Source organism: Montipora foliosa, chromosome 9 (genome assembly GCF_036669935.1).
Source record: "Montipora foliosa isolate CH-2021 chromosome 9, ASM3666993v2, whole genome shotgun sequence".
NCBI lineage: Eukaryota > Metazoa > Cnidaria > Anthozoa > Scleractinia > Acroporidae > Montipora > Montipora foliosa.
In genome coordinates this window covers 6,434,153-6,446,652 of record NC_090877.1, presented here as the reverse complement: position 1 = coordinate 6,446,652, position 12,500 = coordinate 6,434,153, and the positions used below count along the sequence as shown (strand labels likewise).

General features: G+C 41.9%; 1 protein-coding gene across 1 annotated transcript in view; it reads right to left on the bottom strand.

Annotated features, from left to right (window-relative positions):
• Window positions 1–6,607: 6,607 nt before the first annotated feature.
• Window positions 6,608–12,500, bottom strand: part of LOC137972154 (echinoderm microtubule-associated protein-like 6) — a 15,760-nt gene continuing 9,867 nt past the window's right edge. Inside the window, exons 8-14 of the mRNA XM_068818992.1 lie at window positions 11,661–11,705; window positions 11,353–11,472; window positions 10,293–10,464; window positions 10,067–10,195; window positions 8,953–9,218; window positions 8,594–8,750; window positions 6,608–8,420 (exon numbers count right to left, since the gene is read on the bottom strand). Of these exons, the coding sequence (XP_068675093.1) occupies window positions 8,323–8,420; window positions 8,594–8,750; window positions 8,953–9,218; window positions 10,067–10,195; window positions 10,293–10,464; window positions 11,353–11,472; window positions 11,661–11,705 (987 nt within the window). The 3' untranslated portion in view covers window positions 6,608–8,322. The remainder of the gene's footprint in view (window positions 8,421–8,593; window positions 8,751–8,952; window positions 9,219–10,066; window positions 10,196–10,292; window positions 10,465–11,352; window positions 11,473–11,660; window positions 11,706–12,500) is intronic.

Below are 12,500 nucleotides of genomic sequence, written 5' to 3'. Positions count from 1 at the left end.
TGTAAAGTAGAACTAATTACCATCACAAAAACTTCGCACTTATACTCGCTTTGAAGAGGAGGCAGACATGAACTCGGAAATGGCCTCGGGTAACCCTATGTGAGTGCTAGGGTTACCCTAGCTCTAGGGTACCCGGGACAAGTTTTTAGCGGTTTCCATTGTGTTTGCGATTCTGGCGGTTACCAAGCACGCAAAGTTGTCCCGGGTGGTAGGGTACCCTACCTGTGAAATGTTGCTTGTAAACCCCGGCTATGTTTGACCCTCCTGTTAGGGTAACCCTAGCAGTAGGGTTACCCTACCTGCTTGTAAACAGGGCCTTACTGAAGCCAGTGAAATTTAATTATTAGCAGCTGAGAGAAAACAGTCGCGTCGGGAGACCCAGGGGAATAAAAAAAAATTGTGCTTGATAAACTACGGGAACAAATTTTACTTTCATAATTAATGTTAATTCCTTGTAGGCTTGATAATACAGTTACGATCGCGAACAGCCTACTACGTACAAAATCCTATTAACTAATAAAAGCGTCATGAATGCGCAAAAGTTTGTTTACTACGGCTTTCATTCTCGACCCATTCTCCCATCTTTCAATGTTTACATTTTAGCGGTATTATTTGTAAATAATATCGTATCATGATGTAAATAGTTTAATTCTTTTTAATTCTTTTTTGTTTTTTTGTTTGTTAGTATTATACTCGACTCATTAGCTACTTAAGCTAGGAGCCTAATAAGCTCCAGGCCCTCGAGTATAAATAAAGTTTTCAGTTTTCAGTTTTCAGGAAGGAAGCTATCCACGATGGCAATAAGGTTGGGCTTTTTAATTGATATTTTTTTTCATATAATTATCTTCTTAAGCTTTTTATCGGGATTCTCATACAAATCCTTATATTTTTGTCGGCCTTGCTCACACTGAGCTTGGGGCACCTGTGATCATTGCATTTGAAAGCGACCGCACAAACTCAGATTTCTGATTTAACTCAATTTTCTTTGATTACCTATATTGAACGAAGGAATAATTCATGATTCGAACCAGCAAGGGAGACGTACACATCCACAGATCGACTCTCATCGCCGCCGTTCGCTCGAGCACTCGATGTAGCTCACATGAGCTTCCCTACATTTCAATGTAGCACACGTAAAATCATTCAACTTGACACCAAATTTTTCTTCCGACACGCAATGAAGGTATAACATATATGCTTAAGAGCCGAGGCCTTGACACCAAGGTCTGTTTGTAAACACAACGTGGTAGTCTCCAGCACTGCTCACCTCTGCATTGAGGCTGGAAGATACCGATTACGTCACGATTTCAGGTGAGAATATAAAAAGAATCGCAATTATGGGATACTATTCATTCCTCCTCTGGCTTGTCGCACACAAGATTAGAGCCTACTCTTTTTTTTTCGCTCCACGTGTCCAAACTATAGATAGTTTCACTGTCACGCAACAAAATAAGTAAATTCGAAATCGTTCACGTCGCGAAAGCGCTTACTTTCCGCTCAAGGGGGAGTCAGGATGGCTTAGTTGCTTATCAACCGTCCCTTCCACCTCTACGACCTGGGTTCAACTCTCGGCCCCGAGATCGTATGTGGGCTGAGTTTCAGTCGATCTCAACCTGACTTCGAGGGTTTTTCTCCGGGTATTCCGGTTTTCCTCCCTCAGCAAAATCGAATCTCAGCTGTGCTCCGAGGTCATACATGGGTCGTGTTCAGGGGCCGAGCGCCTAGCCGGCAGCACAGCTCCTTCGGTCCGATGTCGTTGAGCCGCGCCCTTACCAATTCAGTCTCCGACTGCAAGTAAGAGTTTTCATATGCCGGGAAAATCCCAGACGATCGGGGATTTCGTAGTTTCCCGACCGTCCTTGATTTAGCCGACGTAACTATATGGCAAGCCGTTACTGCCAAAAGCCCTTCAACTTTCTAGGTTGAAATCCATGTTGACTCGATCGACTTATAGAAATTCGAAATTGTAGATTACGCTACGTCTGGGGATGGTCGAGTTTCGTGGAAAAAGCTCCAGTTCTTCCTACTGGTTGTTGCGTTTCTGTGATCTTGTGTCGAGTTCTCGCTATTTAATGTCGAGTTTGTGCGATCTAGTGTCGAGTTCCCGCGATCCAGTCTTGTGTTTCTGCGATTGACTGTCCAACTCTCGCTGGCGAGTTTTCTAATTCTGGCTGTTTTCTAATTCTCGCTAGCGAGGGTTAGACTCTCTGATACGAACTTGCTGCCTAACACCATTGCTGAAAAGAGCACCTGTCATTCGGCGATAACCGTACGAGGGAAAACTTCGCAAAATTCCCTCAGCAGCACTGTCCAGTGTTTCATCATCAATGACTGTGAAAAACTGTCTCGCAGAAATACCAAACTCTTGCTGTCGCCTCTCTGTTGTCCGCACGCTGTAACAGAGAAACCTCTTTCCAACAAAAACTCTAGCTGCTCTCTTGATACGTCAAATTTGGGTCGTCCGCGACTTCCATGGGATACCTGCTCAGTTCTGTTGGAGTCGGGGCGTTCATTCTGCCCATGGAAACATCTGCAGTAGATCCTTAGCGTCTCGGACGAGATTGACTGACAGAATCGTTGGCTCCCACATTCACCCACATAACGGACTAGACAATTATACAGCTAGTCGATACGATATAAAACGTTATCAACATGGTCTGATCGACCGTTACAAATTTCAAGCTCTCTTATAGGACGTGATAACAACCGACGAATGAATAAAAATGGTTGTTCGCATTGTTGCTCCGTCATTTTGTCTAAAGTATTTAATTTTCGGCTGGAAATAAATTATGATGCTATGTAACCTGTCATTCTCTGACAGTACTGGGTACCAGGATTTGAAGCTGCAGGATTTGCATTTTTGTGTGCGCAGTGACAGACAGGATTATGGTTGGTTGAAACCGAATTTGATTTCGCCGAATTTGGAGTTACAGAATGGAATTTGGGGTTGCCGAATTTACTCTTACAAAGAAACATTTGAGGTTGCCGAATTTAGTCTTATTAAATAGGATTTGGTATTGCTGAAATCTGTTTTACCGAACGGAATTTTAGGGTCCCGAATTTAGTCTTTGTAAATAGAATTTGATGGAACCGAATTTGGAGAGCTTCGTAAAATTTAGTGCATAAACACAGAAATTAACAGAGCACAATTTAGTTGAACAAACAAAAATTGCTTGAGTTAACTTTGGCGGGGATAACACGCCATAAACAGCCAGGACATATGGGTAACGCTGTCAGAGCAGGTCCTGGGAAACGGGATGAAAAACTCGCTAGCCAAAATTTGAAACCTCGCTAGCGAGAATTTGAAAACTCGCTAACGAGGGTTGGACAGTCGATCGCACTGAGAAACTCAAGACTCGATCGCGGGAACTCGACACTAGATCGCTCAAACTCGACATTAAATAGGGAGAACTCGACACAAGATCACAGAAACTCAATAACCAGTAGGAAGAACTGGAGCTTTTTCCACGAAACTCGACCATCCCCAGACGTAACTTAACCTACAATTTCTATAACTCAATCGTGCCAACATAGATTTCAACCTGGTTTCTAGAACGTTGAAGGGCTTTTGGCAGTAACGGCTTGCCACAGACGTATCGGAAAATCGCCAGACGCTTGTTCTAGATTCTCCCGATAGTGACTTTGGCGGAAAATGGAAAGTGCGCCAAAAATAGACCATTTTCGAATTCTCACAGCTGGACTGGATCTAGCAGGAAATGAAGGGTAATGCGGGCAAAGTAATTTGCATTTGAAAATATTTGCCCTTATTAGCCTCCATTTCATGCTAGATCCAGTGCAGCCGTGAGAATTCGAAAATGGTCTATTGAAACACGCAATTTAGAGGATTGGTAACGAGCTAAAAACCATATGTCAGGAATGATCGCCGACGATCGCAAAAAATCTGGGACACGTCGGGAAAATAGTAGTTCGCAGACGTATTTCACGACCGCCAGAAATAAATCTGCGTTCGCAGGCTAGGAAAATAGAAACGCTTTCTATTTTCCCGATTCGTCCCCGACCATCTCAGATTATCGGGGATGTCTACGATTTACGGTTTTCATTTAATAGTCGGCAAAATCTGGGACGGTCGGGAAACTGTGAAATCCCCGATCGTCTGGGATTCTCCCGACATATGAAAACTAGGCATTAACAGCGTTTAGCAGGTCACGCATTATATTCGGAGGTCACGTACTATATGCTCCCAATGTACTTGAAAGGCTCAAACTGCTAAGATTCATGGGGATAGACTTCTTTTCCAACCAAATAGCCTTCATAACATTGTATCACGCAAGGTGACAATTCGGAAATTGAAAATGCTGTACTTTCGAAACGAACAAAAGACTTCACGGAACTGGAAACTTGAAAAAAGAGTTATTTCTAGGTCATCTTCAACCTGCTTTAGATTAAAATTCAGAAGATCTTGCGATTTTGATGCTAAAATTTGACGACGTTACTGTGAAAACCATTGTTTTCTTTCTTCTCTAGAGAGGGGTCCAGTGCGGGTCGACGTTTTGTATCTTCCCTGCTCAAGACCTATTAAAAGCTTCCTTCAATTCCACGCACGAACCGTCGTTCAGCCGCATTTCTACCATTTAGGTAAACTAGTATAATTGTTTTTTCGGGTTGTGAATGAAGAAATTAAAGTAACCTGACTGAAATTCAGGTGCCTTCAACAGGATTCGAAAGAGATGCTGGTGCAATGCTCTACCAATGAAGCCACAGTTGGGTTGGGCTCATGTCTTCCGGTTAAAGGACTCGTGTAAATGTATGTATATGAAGTGCGGGTTGAAGACATTAGGGGGAAGTGATCTTCGCACTTAGTTGCCCAATTTAAGCAATTATCTCTAATTATAGACACCTGAATTCTTCACGGGAACGAATGAGCCCAACAAATTGACCTGCTCCCAAATGTACATCTGGCTTCATCGCTCAGCTGGTAGAGCCTCGCACCGGCATTGCTGAGCTTATGGGTTCGAATCCTGTTGAAGTCACCTGAATTTCCCAGGTGCCTATAAGCGCGAGCATCCTTTCTCTCTTTCGCTCCCTTAGACCGTAAAAGGATCGGTTGTGATCAGTTTAATATTAAACACCATGCAACCGTTATTTGGGAGGCTGATAGGACACAAAAAACGAAATTTACAAGCTTGAATCAATCTTTATTTTTATACACGAAATCATATCCTGAGTATGGTCTTCCTACGACAAAGTCGTGCGAATTACGGTAAAAACCCGCATATAAGAACCTAGAATTTTCGAGGTCAGGCTGTACCCTGACAGGTTCCTAACCCTGTACAGGCTCTTATTTTTTGGATAGTTTTTCACAATTCACGGGAGGCGCGGTGGCCTAACGGTTAGCGTGCTGGACTCTGGATCGAGCGGTCGGGGTTCGAGCTCTGGCCGGGTCATCGTGTTGTGTTCTTGTTCAACTCACTTTACTCTCACACCAGGTTTACTTCACCCAGGTTGGCAAATTGAATGCTGGGGGTAACCGTGCAATTGACCAGCATCCCATCCAGGGAGGAGTCGTTGCTTCATGCTACAGTAACGTTAACCGGAGATAAGCGCCGGCCTGATGGGCCACTAGGCTCGAAGCAGACTTTACTTTCACAATTCACGTTTATTAGGTTCTTAATAGGTTCTTAATTTTCAGAGGTTGTCCTAGTGTAACCATTTGCAGAAATATTGTACTACCGGCACTAAATACATAATGGTTAGTATTTTCAACAACAAATGCTTGCCTTGTTTGCTTAACAATAACATGTACAATAACGTTTTGTCAAAGGTTCTCACACAATTAAAATCCAGAATTTTGACCATCAAAATTGGCTGCTTTTTTTTGTATAAGAACCTATTTTTCTTCGCCAGGCTGAACCTGAAATTTCAGCCTGTAGGTTCTTATAAGTGCATGCGTAACAAATCATACGGTTACCGTGAAAACGGCCTGGGGCCGGTTGCTCGAAGCCCGGTTAGCGCTAGCCGTTGGTTAAGAGGTATCAAAGCCAATAGGTTTCCATGGTATTTAACGCTGGTCAGCGCTAACCATGCGTCGAGCCACCCGGGCCTGAGGCCCGTTTCTCGAAATTCCCGAAACTCCCTCTGTATCTCAAGAACAGAGAGGATTCAAGTCGTCAAATTTCACAGTCAGCCAAGTCTGTTAAGTATTGTACGAACGCATTGATTCTTTTCTGGCGCTTCAACTGCGAGACATCTGATAGAAACAGTTTTCAACTTTTCGGGGGTCTGGCTTATGGTCTGAAAAATGCCTCAACAAGCTTGAGCTCTTGTTACACCATTCAAATACCTTCAAAGATAAGTAATCACATATCCAAGAGGTGCCTCAAAATAATTGGCTTTTGTTTTCACATGGGCGAGATATCAACGGTTACATCTTTTTGTTCGTTGTTTTGACACACGTACACTGACGGAAAACAAATAGTTAGGGTTAGTTTTTCGTGCAAACACTTTACAGTACATTAAAGATTAGGAAAACAGCTCTGGGATTTGGACATTGTTGAATAGAACTGACAGCTTTACAACTACTTCAGTTTTCACAGCAGTACTGCAAATAATGGCAGAATTGATTGACTCTGAAGAAGACCTTTTCTTCACACAAAGTAGCTTTAATGGCTCGACAAATCGGGGCAATGAGTTAGAGAAATTTGTATCTTCGAACAATCGGCAAGAGAACTACGAAAAGGGTCAGTAACCCTAACCCTAACTCCTTAGGAAACAAGAGTACTTTTCTGGAAGAAGCAAAAAGGAAAAAATGCCTGATGAGTGTGGTACTTGTACGGTAACCATACGAAACTGTTACAGTTCTGTAGCAATAAAACGATGGTTACTCATGAAACCTAAACTTCTGTGAAGTCATAGTTATCGCTCCTAAAATATATACGTCCGACGATCTCGTATCCTTTGATAAGTTAAAAATTATCCTTGCCGCTCCACAGTGCAATCGTTCCAATAAATAAACATGCAAGATCAGCAGTAAAGCACGACCCCCACAGAACGAGGACGTAAGTTACTGATGGGAATATGACTTTGAAATAAAACTTAATAAGAACATCCTTTGGTAAAACCTCGACCTCCTAATTAGGTCTAGCTTCTATAATCAGCCTCACAGAACAAAGGAAAACGAGCCTATGAAGAATAAGCCAGGAAAATGCTTTTCTGCAATTCTCTTCTTGCACAAATCCCATAATACAACTCTTTTACCCCCCAAAGTTTGCCTAATCATTGTTTACAATTTCTCCTGGGACATGAAGATGTCCCAAGAGAAATCGAAAACAATGCCTTTGCAAATTTTTTGGGGTAAAAGAGTTGAATTATGGGATTTGTGCAAATAAAGAATCCATCATTGATCAAACTACAACATAGGGATGAGGTTTTATCCACAAAGCCCAACTTACGACTTACGACAGCTTCTTCTTATGTTTGTGGTTCGAGTGAGACTCCAGCACTTGGCTAAGTAGCCTGACTTCTGGCTGTTATACACAATTGTGGTCACATTCACACAGAAGCCCTTCATCAAAGAAGGTAATCTTCCCAAGCACATGCTGGAAAGGTCAGACCAAAACACCGGGAACTGCGTGCCCTACTCTTTGAGAACAATGTGTGGGTTTTTTAAAGTCCCACAGAGTTAATGAACAAGGGCTGTGAGACGGGGCATCCGGCTTATCGTCCTTATCTGAGAAGACTAGAGAGTCTAACCATTTGCAGATAAATTTACAAAGGCAGCACTTTCTCTTCAGTTATTTTAAGACCCTACAGGTGAGTGCGGCCGGGGTTTGAATCCCACATGCACGGACGTCCAGTGCACTCTCGATTGAGCCAACTGGTCGGAGGTCAAACGCCACTCCCAATAGGTTGATTAGGAAAAATTTTGGAAGATGGTTGTGTAGTGTTCCACATAAATATACTTTATTAACCCAACTTACAAGTGCACGCACGCGCCCTGCTAAAGGCTCTCCCACCTGCTGCGGTACCTTAAACACTGGGTACAAAACAGAAACGAAATGGCAACATGAACTACTAACCGAGGAAGAAACTAAAACCATCAAGACTTAAAAGAAAGCGAAAAGTTGCTACATCGTATTATGTTGACTAAGCGGTCCAGTGCAGAGTGCATAGACATCCAAGGAATCATCCGCATTCGACGGACTTATTCCGGAATAGCTATTCCCTTAACATGTTCCTTTTGGGATCTATTATTTTGTAACGCTTTATTCACATCATTTTCTTAATCCAAAACTGAAATACGGATACCAGCATTAATAACAAAAATGCGCGTCCTCTAAAGGACAAGACAAATGTATGAACTTTTTAATCCCACTGTGGCTTTCCTCTTGCAACTGGATCTCTTATGGGTCCGGTTGGAATAAACTTTGGTTGAATCAACACCTTCTGTTCCAGAACCTTGTCTGCAAATAGAGAAGATAAAGGACAGGGATGCCTCTCGCTCAGAATATAAGTAAAAATCTACCTCCACCAAATCGTAAACTTTGTTGAAATACGAACAAAGAAAAACGATGAACCGAGCTATGGTGACGTATCCCTTGGGAGACAATACACAATGGTCCACTGGATGACTCACCTGGTTCATCAACCTCTGAAACAACCAATCGATCCCAAATGAGCACCGCTGTGTCCAAGCCGCCAGTAGACAATAACATGCGGTCATCATATGTCCAACGTACATTAGTCACGTGAGAGGAATGACCTCTGTACTGTCTTCCCTTTGCACCGCGATGCTATCAAAAGTGATATATTTTTCATTGCATGGCTTCATCAAACGTTTTCAAAAATTCAAGATTTGGAAAACGAAAAACAGTGAATTGTGTTTTGAGAGTTTTGTTACTTTTGTATTCTCCACATTGACAATCTAAATGTGGACACGTCAGCTTTATTTAGGAAAATTTGTGTAACAAACAGCAAAATTCAAACACTACCCACCCATATCGGATACTCAAAGAGATTTACAAAACCAAAATCATCGCCGCTGGCCAGAAAACTGCAGTCTTTGGTGCGACAGGTAGCATTAACATCAGTGACGTCGCTTCCTGGAGGGAAAACGCCTTTAACAGTCGGACCAAGGACACAAGTAAATGTGGACCATTGCAATCTCTCAACGTCCGGGGAACTGATAGTCTTACGACTTCCTGTGGGCGCTTGGTAAAACAAGTGTTCCCGAGCACCAGAGTTCGTTTGGATCAGTTTACCTTTAGAGAAAAAAACGGTCTGCATTGAGCACAAACTGATCTTTACTCTCAGTTTGACAGAGGCGTGAACACAGGCCGCTTCACGCGATGTCAAATCTGTGCCAAATAAAAATTCAATCCTAAGTGCGAACGAAAAAAAATTGTTGAAATTATGTTCAGTACATGTCAATAAGAATTCAATTTTTTTATCGCCAAAGAGAAATCAACTTCTCGGAATGGATAGAGCCATAACGATCTATCGTTAATGACTTCAGTAATAAACAACTCTAAGTAAAAACGACGCATCGCAAGAAAGCAACAAAAGACTACAACAATCTGAAATCGGTCGAATTATACAATTCTCGTTATTTACTTTTACGACCTTATTAGTTGTTAGTCATTGTTGTAAAAGTCAATAACCATACTGGTTACTATGTAATAAACTCCCTTTATCGATTTATCACCTCTCTCGGCTGTGATCATAAAAAAGTAAACAGAGGTTTTTAGCGTTCGTTTAATAAGTCACTATTAATATTTCGAATTAATGGAACAATTCACAACGCATAAAAAAGACCGTCCACTCAGAACAGACTCTCTCTCTGTCTCTCTCTGTCTCTCTCTCTCTCTACCCCCAACCCCAGTCCCTCGGTTAGGGTTAGGCTAAGCAGGGGAAGGGAGGCTAAACAGTAAACATTATACATGTAGTTGTTGTCAACACAAGTTGGGCAACTCGCTGAGTTTGTTGACGTATTAAGATTGATTAACATCTCTCTTTCAACATGACCGCCCTCTGGTTCAATGGTAATGCACTCTACCCTCTTAAGGTTTGCAAAACAATTTCGTCGGGAGCCTATGATTAGTGTTCGTACCCTTAGAGTCCCAATCCAAGTGTGTTATGTAACTTGAGCTTCCTTTGCAAACGCCAGTTCTTTTACCTCGCCTCACGCTGTAGATGTCCACAAAATTATCATGTGAACCTACAGCCAAGAACTTGCCGTCTAAGGAGAAAAACAATGTGCAAACCTTTAACAAACCTTTAAAAAGACAATGAAGACAACTAGGAGAGACATCAATCCCAACGGCATAAAGAAATACCTGGAGAAAACTTTATATCCGAAATTGCTTCTTTCCTGTCTTTAAAACCGACGACTTTTTCAAGGGACACGGCATCTAAGATGAGGAGACCTCCATCATTCTGGCCTACAGCAACTGTTAAACCATCTGGAGAGTATGCTACCGCACGGCCACCCTTTTTTAGTTTCTTGACCTAAACAAAAAAAGTGAACACGGATTCAAGCCTCATTGTATGCACATCAAGCACTTCTAAAGACCCTCTAATGACATGGGATTCCGCCAACGCCTTGTCCGCACAGATGCCCTTTCTCACTACGCATTACTCATGTTAACACGCAAGAACTGCCTTCCACCCCTGAAAAATCAAGGTCAAACTGTGTCGAACCCGATAGCTAAAGCCCTCTTTCCAACAAAACCTCCCATTCTGCATTCTCCAGTGCTGGTTGAAACCACGATCTCCCACGTGCCATCTGCAGCCCCTACCCATCGAAGCAACACATTAGCATTGCATCATAGGGTATCCTAAAACTACTCCAAAACCTCAAGCCGCATAAAGTTGCTGGGACAGAGGAGATCTGGCCAAGGGTGTTAAAAGAACTGGCACCAACTATACCTTGTTGCAGTTAATCCAGGGGAAAATCTGCGATCGCCAACACGCAGAAGCAGACGTATGCATGGATACTCATTTATCCCAATATCTACGAGCACTACTTCTCACAAGTTGTCCTTCTATCCTATAACTATTATACAATGGAACTCTCTCCCTGTCGAAGTTTTTTCTCAGTTCATAAACTCTAATCAGTTCAGTTGGGCAAAATGTATCAATTCTTACTCATTTTCCAAAAGTGTAGGGTTTTTTTACACCCCAACCACCCGGCAAGTAATCCTCGATACACGAGGGGCTTCCGTAGCGGGGAAAAATGTATGGAACAGATTCCCTCGAAAAGTTCCCAGTGGCGTTTAGAGCTAAGGTAAATGTGGAGAGTCAGAAAAGGGGTAATTTTTTGATAGAATGCTCAATTTTATATAGCCTGTCAACAAATAGAATTAGAATACAAAAAAAGAAGAGAGCTTACTGTACCTTCTTGAGCTTAAATTTAGCTAGGTCCCAGACCCTTAGTGTCCTGTCATCACTGACTGTTATACACTCATACTGTGTAGGATGAGTATCTAGGCCCCAGACCTCCCCTTCTCCATGGCCCTGGGTAAAGATGGGACATCCTGGTTTGTTTAACTTGCAAATGGGTGCAAACATGCAATATGTAAATAAAAACAACAACATGGAACTCGGTATTCTCATGAGTGGTCAATGCTGAAGAAATATAAAGTTAAGGTTAGGGTTAATATCGAGTAGTAAAGAGTAATTAAACAATCATAACTGTTTCAGACCTGCACTAGGACTGTCATCTTTTCATCTTCCTCAATTTCAATTATCTGTAAGTGAAAAACTAATAAAATAACCAACAAAAATTTACACAGCTGAGGGCAGTAGTGGTGGTGACATTATGAGTGCAAGTGCCCTTCCCAAATGTGACCCGTCATCGCTTGGCCCCAGTTGTTTAAAGCTCGGATAACTTCATCCAGTGGATAAGTCATCACTTGATGGGGGTAGCCTTGGAAGCCTTTCATATTCAGGACTAAAATGGCGCAAGACTAAAGAATCTTTGTTATTCTGCATTCAATTTTTTTCTTGGTTTGAAATTGTTCAAACCAGTTCAAATTTGATTATTCCTTGTCTACACGTATGTAATATTCATTATCATCATCTGAAACAAAGGAAAACCAAACTGAACTAGTTTGAAAATTTTTGAATCAAGTATGAATTTGAACTATAACATATTTCAGTAGTGGAGCATCCAAGCTACTTAAATGGGGAGCTGCATGTAGGTCTGTTCAGGAATGCCCGAATTTTCCCCAAGTATACTGCATAATTAAAGAAAAATAAACCTCTTCAAAGATATGTTTGTTTCCAAATAGGTCTGTTGTAGGAACTCTCGATACAAAGAAATTAAAAGGGGCAATGCGCTTGAGGTACATTACACTAAAAAAACTTTATTCTATATATAATTTCTCACAAATCCCAGTTGGACCCAATACTTTTCCTCTCTGGGAGTCCTCTGGCAAGTTTCCCTTCCCAATGACTATGATGCTTTTCTGGCCCCAGTTATTCGAAGGCTGGATAACTTTATCCAATTTATCCACTACTTAAGTCACTAACTAAGATGTGCT